Raw genomic sequence first — 8,235 nt, 5'->3', positions numbered from 1 at the left:
TTCCCATCAGGTTTTTAACCAATTCTCTCCGGGACAATTAACCTGCCTCATTAGCACAGGACATTTCCCAGATCCTATTCAAAGCCTTAATTATAGTTAAATGGGCAGCTGGAAGTCATTTGACAGCTACAGAGTCACCCCGGCTATAATTCTTCCATCCAATTAAGATGGAGAGAACATAACGAATAAACAAACAAAGCAACAATAATGGCAGATTGGCTGGGAATTCATGCAGACCTGTGTTGAGAAACAGGGTTGTTGTGACAGTTTTCTTCCTTAATTATAAGAAAAGAGTCCTACTGAGCTGCAGGTGCTAAACCCTCATCAGTAATTTCACAACATGTCTGTCTCATAAATGAAATATTTTAATCAATATTTGATCATGAACTCACAACCATTCCAAACACAGACAGAAGAGTCTCCCCTGCAATTCCCACACAGGTGGACCCATACATGACCCAGTCCTCATCATCCTCCTCTGCTGCCCTGTTAGTAATCAGCCAACCCAGCAGGTCTCAGATAGTCGAGAGGCTCGTGGCTCTCTCCTGAACTGGCTTCTCCTGCACCGTACACCTCAGCCTGCCATTCACCTTCCTGTTAGATGCGATGATGACCATGGGGCTGAGTGCTGCGTAGAGCGAGGAGAAGAATATGCGCAGGTCAGAGATCAGCGAAGATCTCATGGTCTTCCTCACAGTGAGAGTGTACACCCACAGACCATTATCGACCCCATAGAGGATCACATACAAGGTCACAAGCGCTACCACGGCTTTGGCAGCTCGTTGCTCGGCCCCTCCGCTTCCTGCACCGCCACTACTGCTGCGGAGCCCCTTCACCTGCTGGCTGTGCTTGTAAAGGAAGACCAGGATGATCAGACTTGCGAGAGTCATGAGGGCCATGGGCACCACGTCTCTGCCCACCTGAGCTGCCCCATTTGACTCTTTTGACAACTTTGAAGGAAAGTGAACAAAGCAGAATTGTACATTGATGGCATGGTTTGTTAGGCTTGAGTTATTCTGGGTGCCGAAGGAGAAGAGGACGGCCGCTGAGCTCATACAGGTGTTGAGGAGCCAGAGGAAGAGGAACACAAAGCCCAGATAGTGGGCTACCAAGACACGGAAAGAGGCCCAGCGTGAGCCAGGAGGGGCGATGCTCAGGCACTGGTAGGCACTCAGGACAAAGGTGAGCCAGATGGAGAGGGAACGAGATGTTCTGTAGACGAAGATCACAGCCTTGCAGCCCAAGTCTCCGAAAATGCTGGCCAGGTAGAAGGAGGCCAGGGTCTCCAGCAGACAGCGAACGCCCACCACCAGCAGGTTGACGCAGGCCAGGTGCAGGACGATGGCGTCAGCTGGGAGGAGGCGGTTCTCGTGGTAGATTAAGAGGAGGAACGCCAGGATGACCGCAGCGTTACCCGGGACTCCCACAATGGTGAGGGACAGATAGAGCATCCCGCGGATAAACTCGTCTGATGGCATCCCTGCAGGAATAGAAAATTAAATAAACTAAGTATTGTTTGTCTCTGTCATTCAAAATGATATCACAAAAATCAGGACAGACACTTACACCCTTACCTGACAAGAGTCAAAACTAGCAAGGTCTGAAGTGGACCCTCTCCCTGATCCCTCTCTCCTGAAGCAGTCAGGTTGTTTGTGTTCTTATACTTGCAAGCAGGTAGCAGTTGTTGGATCTGTTTTTCATGGTCCATTGACTTCTCTTCCCTCGGCCTCCAATTACTTGAGATCAATCCAGATGACTGCTTCTGTCCCCTCGCTGGATTTCGACAGGATAACACAGAGAAAGCTGTGTTTGGATTAAGATCCAGCCAGTGGACAGAGAAAGTGGCGGTAATGAGGAGATAATATCTATTATACACGTGTTTATACTCAGAAAAGATTAAAACACTTTCTCAGTTCCATTTTTTGGAGACTGTTGAATACCTTTTCTAATTACCTCTCCTAAATTTAGATTTCCTTATAATACCCGTGACAGTACTTTTGTATTTTTCATGTCTACAATCAATTCTAAAAGCCACTACCTATTAAAGAGTCCTGTCTCGTGTTGGTTAGTCAAACACCAACACCACAGTGTCCTCCAGTGGAGAGAGTTGAAACAAAGTAAAAGCCAGAGGACGTTCCACTCAGCCAGCATGATGGATCACCCACAGTTTCATTCGTAGAGGGTGACTTAGCATCCAATTTATGATTGTGTAATTCATGCAAAGCAATAAAAAGTTCTTAAAATGGAATTAAACCAAAACTGTGAGGATGTTGTAAGGGCACATCAGTGCAGGCGGGCTGCGAGATTTAACTGTCCAACAGTAGGGACTTGGTAATGAATATTAAGCCTGAGTACAGGATGAGACACGTCCTCCAGTGAAAAGAGAAAATGCGACAATGTGGCCATTAACGGCATTAGTTACATGTAAAATAACCCCATTACATTTATATTTTTGGAAGTGTTGAGTTGAATTTTTAATAGTTGTGGATAACATTAATCAAATATGAGGTACTTGTTCTTGACTGGAGTGTTTCAGTTTTATGCTGATTTATACTTCAACTCTACAACATTTCAGAGGGAAATGTTGTAGTTTTCACCCCACCACTATTATTTTATGACTTGCCAAATGAATATAGTTTCTTTACAAAACCATGGAATTGTATAAAATAGTACGCTTTGTACCCAATTTTGATTTAAAAAAAAAAAAAAAAGCAGTTAGCTTCACCTTAAAGAATAAGTGATAACTGAAAATGTTGTCATTATCTACTCACCTGCAGATGAAAGACAGGTGAAGTTTTGTAGTCCACAAAACATTTTCTGGAGCGTAACAGCAAAACAGTGTTGCAGCATTCTCCTAAACAACAGAAATAGATGGGGACTTTTTTTGAAACGTAGTAAGCAATAAAAAAAAACATAGAATGGCTCCATACAGCATAATCCAAGTCTACTGAAACCCCAAGATCCCAACTGATTTGAAAAAACGTTATTTACACGTAGGGCGCACAGTTTGGGAGAGTGCTGCAACCCTGTCTTGCTGTGAAGCTCCAGTAATGTTCTGTTGACTATGAAACTTTACTCGTCTTTCCAACGGCACTGGAGTGAGTAGATAACAACTGAATTTTCAGTTTTGTGTGAACTTATCCTTTAAACAACTGCAACAGAAAAATGATACTAACATATTCCAATTATATAATATACACAGTTATAATGTACAAAGTAAACTTTTGAGCTATGTACATAAATTTACTTAAATAACTTTTTTAATGTACTTGTAATGGAGAATTTTACCCGGTGATATTGCTACTTTTATTCCAGTATAGAGAATTAAACTCCTTCCTCCACCACTGTACTTTACCTTCACAGTTTATATCACTTCAGACTTAACTTAATTGTCCTCGAAGGGAAATTTAATGAAACGGATGGTAAACAGTCTTGAGGATAGGCCAGCATTAAAAAAAAAAACAATGAAAAACAACAATAAAACATATAATATGAAAAGAGGAAACTGATGGCAGATACCTAAACTGATGAATGATCTGGTGTGATAGGGGAAGGTGTTTTCAACTGAGCATTATAGACAAACTTAGAAAAAGTAAGTGTGCATCCTGTAGAAATGGAGTCACATAAACTCTAAGGTGATCCGAGGTCATTTTCACTCCCCTCCCCTTCAATACAAATAAAGAGTCGGAGGCCCATCAATATCAGACAGGAGACTGCTAAGCCAAAAGCCTCTTAAACCACATTTTTGCTGTGGGACAGATTAACCGACGCAGTCAGGGGTGCGCTGAATATTCCCTCTTCACCAACCAAAGCCCTCACCAGCATACTTAGAGGTTAAAAGCAAAAGGTTAAAAAGTGACATATCTCTGAACTAACTTGAGTTACATGCAAACAGCAAACTTAAACACTTGAGAAATGACCTGATTTAAGATGATACAGCACATTATGTCGCAATAAAGGCTGTCGACAGATCAGTTATGTAGTAAACAGGATTGTTTTTGTTTTAAGTATTAAAGAGTGATATGTAACAGTATGAAAATGTCTCATTTCAGTGCAGCTCAGTATTTAATTATACATGCAAAATCATTAACTGCTGTCAGGCTTCTTATATTCAGAAAGTCAATATGACGTGTCACATTTATTCTTGCATGTGCAGAAAAAAAACTCCAGAACATTGTACTTTACTTGAATGTTTACATTTTCTGCCACCTTACATTTCCATTACATTTTGGAGGCCAATATTTTACTTTTTACTCCACTAGTTTTATTTGATTACATGCTGTATCAGAAATGTTAAATACTGGATCCAATAATCAGCCAGGCAGATAATCGGTTGACCAGTAGAGTATATACACATATTTACTTTTACTTGTACTTTTTATACTTAGGTACATTTATTGCCAGAAAAATACTTTTGATACTGAAATACATTTATCATCAGATACCCTGAGGCTTTTACTCTAGTACTATTTGTATTAGTGACTCTCACTTTTACAAAAGGACTATTATTATCTTTACTTTTACAATATGATACGATACGATACGATGCAATACGATACGATACGATGCGATGCGATGCGATATGATACGATACGATACGATACGATACAATACGATACGATACGATACAATACGGTACGATACGGTACGATGCGATGCGATGCGATATGATACAATATGACATGATGCGATATGATACAATATGACACGATACAATACGACACAATATGATACGATACGACACAACACAATACGAGACGATACAATGATACAATACGATACCATATACTTTATTGTCCCGGTCTGGATATTCTCTTGGACTCAAACTCTGTACACATATTTCCTCCACAGTGGAGATAAAAGCAAAAAAAAAAAAGAAACATTAACAGAGCAATAATCTTAATTGGATTAGGCGCAAATGACTTTTTAAAATGGTAAAGTTGTAGAACTTAAGCACGACTTTTGGGTACTTTTTACAACACTGGTATTATGTTATACAGATGTAAACTTCATGTTTAATGATATTATTATAATGGAATTAGTTAATGTAAAATTGAGATTGAATTAGTGCAATAAGGGGAAACAATTTACATCAGCCATAAACAAAAAACTCAAATCTCATGTCGGGGGGGAAAAAAAACAGGATTTTTAAACTTGGCATGCAGCACACGTTATATGATGCAGTCCCTAGAGAAGGACATGCTTGAACTTGCCATTTTAATTAGCTCTCTGAACATGTAAACATGTAAAAAAAAAAAAAAACACACAGGGAAATAACACATTTGATGATGCTTTATCCCAAAGCCCACTCCCAGGAGAAAACAGGCTTCTCCAACAGCACTGTTTCCAAATGCAGTGTGAATTTTGCAACTTAGAACAAAAGGTGCAGGCATTTTTAATGTAAGTTCATGTGGATACTGTTTAAAAGCGAGTTAAACTTCTGTTGCAGCATATGTCGGTGCTTAGAGTTAAGAACATAAATGAATATTGGCTGATTGTCCCTCTGCCCCCAATTAGTGCAAACATGCATTGTTATACGGCTAATTGTCTTGCTCCTCTGTGTCTTTTAACACGCTCCCAGGACATGAAGGAGGAGAAGAGTGCGGGCGAAAGCACCAGCTGTGCATGTAAAAGCCTCTTGATGGCTCATTCAAGGCATCATCAGGCTGCTTCTGCATCAACAATAACCGCACACTGTTGTCTCCTGGGGGGGTTGTTCAACTCTATTTTTTAATTCCGTGGGGGAAAAGCATTATAATATTTCCGAGGACTGACTTTTAGTCTTTCTGTCTAAAGAAACTGACAACTGACATGTAGGAATTAGAAAGCCACTCAAGTTTAGAATCCACATAAGGTTTCACATATGTTATTGATGTGACCTGAGGCAGCCGATTACTTTTTATGATGATGAGCAACATTGAAGTGTAAAAAGTGATCTGGAGTGCTGTATTGATGTTCAGCCTGGAGCACCTTCATTCATGTGAGAAAAGAGGGGTTATTTGCAGACTTATGCCACGAGTGTTTAAAGTTTGATCGTCATGCTTTTGCTTCTATATCTGACTCCAAAATAGAAAATGTTCTCTAATTCCTCACCTGTCCTTATGTTTTTGACCTTTTTAATATCCTGTAACTTGTGTACTGTCTTGGCCAGGTCTCCCTCCCCCACTTCGAAAAAAATAATTTTCTTATTATGACAGATATAAGGATTTCACAATAAAACTTAAAGGATAGATTCACATTTCTAAAGTCTGCCTTCAAACAATAGTCATAATTATGGAAAGAGAATCCACTCTACTATCCAGCCTACTTCTTTATCAGTATTATGTGCTAAATTGCCACTATTATAATCTCTTCAGATCAAATCCAATTGTTACGTTCACTAGCTGAGCCAGCAGCAAAAAACCCTATGTTCATCCCCTCTGCAATAGATGTGACATATGACATAAAACTTGTCATTCCTATGTCATACCTGTACAGATATTTGCAGCTCAGAAGCTTTATGGCATTTCATTCTGACTGTTTCCTCTGCTGACCTACAGTAAAATCTATGAATTACTTAGCCTACCTAACCTTGCAGCTTTGGACTCTTTAAAACAGAAATGGAAAGAAGATATTGGAGAACAGATATCAGATGTGATGCGACACAAAGCTATTTATTAATCCTTTATTTGTCTTAAACACATTGTTGTTCAATATAAGATGTCCGCCATGGTCGAGAGCGCGGTTAGCTAAGGTTAACAGTGATCAGTGTAAACACTGCTTGGCCACTTTGTGCCACATGTTCTCATCGTGTCTAAAACTATTACATTTCTGGGGGTTTTATGTTTTGCACCTTTTCAAAAACATTTGGACAGTGTGTTGCTCCATCTATGTCCATGGCGATATTTGGAGAAACTCCTCTGGATGTCAACCTAAGCAGAGTCCAAGTGCTATTGTTTCAAATTTTAAATTTTAAAATTTTAAAAAACTAAATGAACAAACTCTTTTCATGACTGAATACTTTAATACTGTTACTTTGTTTATATGTGGCGGACCCTGCCACCTTTCTAGCTTCAAACAGTGTTCTGGGGACCTTATTTTCCTCTGAGAACAGCTGGTTTATTCTGTAATGGAAAAAATAAATATGTCTGAGTTTGTGTTATTACCTCACTAATGTAAATAACAAAATTCTGAGTTTTAATTTCTTCTCCAAAACTACATAGTGCCTCTTTAATGGACGGAGTCTTCACCTCCAACATATGGACAATGGATTAAGGATGTTATGTACTATATTCAATTGAAGAAGATCTGCTGTTCATCAAGAGATCATCGTTGTGTTTCTGTGCCACCTGGAAACCATTTTAACTTGTAGTGAATTACACTATGCTGCCCTACTCGTGTCATGCATGTCAAATTTTTTCTTTTAAATGTTTTAATTATGTCTCTCTGTTTCTTTTTGACTAGTCAGGCTCTCCTTATTTGTTCTTGTATGTTGAGGGGTGGGTGGGGTTGTTTGCACTGGATCTTGGTTCATTTGTTCCTACTATGTTGGGCTTTTCTGCATTGTTAATAAAAATACCTTGTTCAACAAAAAAGCAATAATCAAAGTTAGTAATTCCAGTAATCAGTAATTCCCTCTTTGAGTTTTGATCTCTCTGCTGCAGCACAGTAAGGAAACACTTTCTGGGAAACACAAAGAGAATTTCTCAAAGACTTGAAACTTTAAAGGCTTCATATCTTCAGAATAACTTTGGAATAAATCTCTGTACAGAACCGGACTGTGGATTTTGTCGTCCATCTCTTCCCTCGAAAACATGGTAGGAAGGGCTCTCCTCACAGCCAGTACGGACATTAAGGATGATTACGGCAAGAAAAAGGATTTCAACTCTCATATGTGTGCCTGACTATTGTTTTTAAGAGGAACTTGAAAATTTGTGTGTATCCTTCAGAGGTACCGTGTTGCCTTCGCAGTGCTGCCCTCAGAGACCATCTGAGTCAGATTTAGTTTGTTGCTTTAATTTGCCAAACTGAACTGTGGGCTGAACACTGCATTGTTGGCCAGTGATCTCGAGGGGCATTAAAGACTATAAATTGTAATTACACAGGCTGTTAAACAGCTAATGCACAACAGACTTGCAACTTCATGTGAGCATTATATACATGGTGAGGCTGTCTGGTCAAAAAGGTTTAAACTTGCTGTTTCTTGTGTGCAGTGATTTCATGACATTTGATTCTCTGTCTTGTTTGCACGTCATG

At 39.5% G+C, this 8,235-nt stretch overlaps 1 protein-coding gene across 1 annotated transcript; it reads right to left on the bottom strand.

Annotated features, from left to right (window-relative positions):
• Positions 1 to 515: 515 nt before the first annotated feature.
• ora2 (olfactory receptor class A related 2) lies at positions 516 to 1,490 on the bottom strand. Its single transcript, XM_073469139.1, has one exon. The coding sequence runs from the start codon at positions 1,476 to 1,478 to the stop codon at positions 516 to 518; it is 963 nt and encodes a 320-aa protein (XP_073325240.1). The 5' UTR covers positions 1,479 to 1,490.
• Positions 1,491 to 8,235: the final 6,745 nt, after the last annotated feature.

This window comes from Pagrus major, chromosome 6, assembly GCF_040436345.1.
Source record: "Pagrus major chromosome 6, Pma_NU_1.0".
Taxonomy (NCBI): Eukaryota; Metazoa; Chordata; class Actinopteri; order Spariformes; family Sparidae; genus Pagrus; species Pagrus major.
This window is presented reverse-complemented; position numbering and strand designations above follow the sequence as displayed.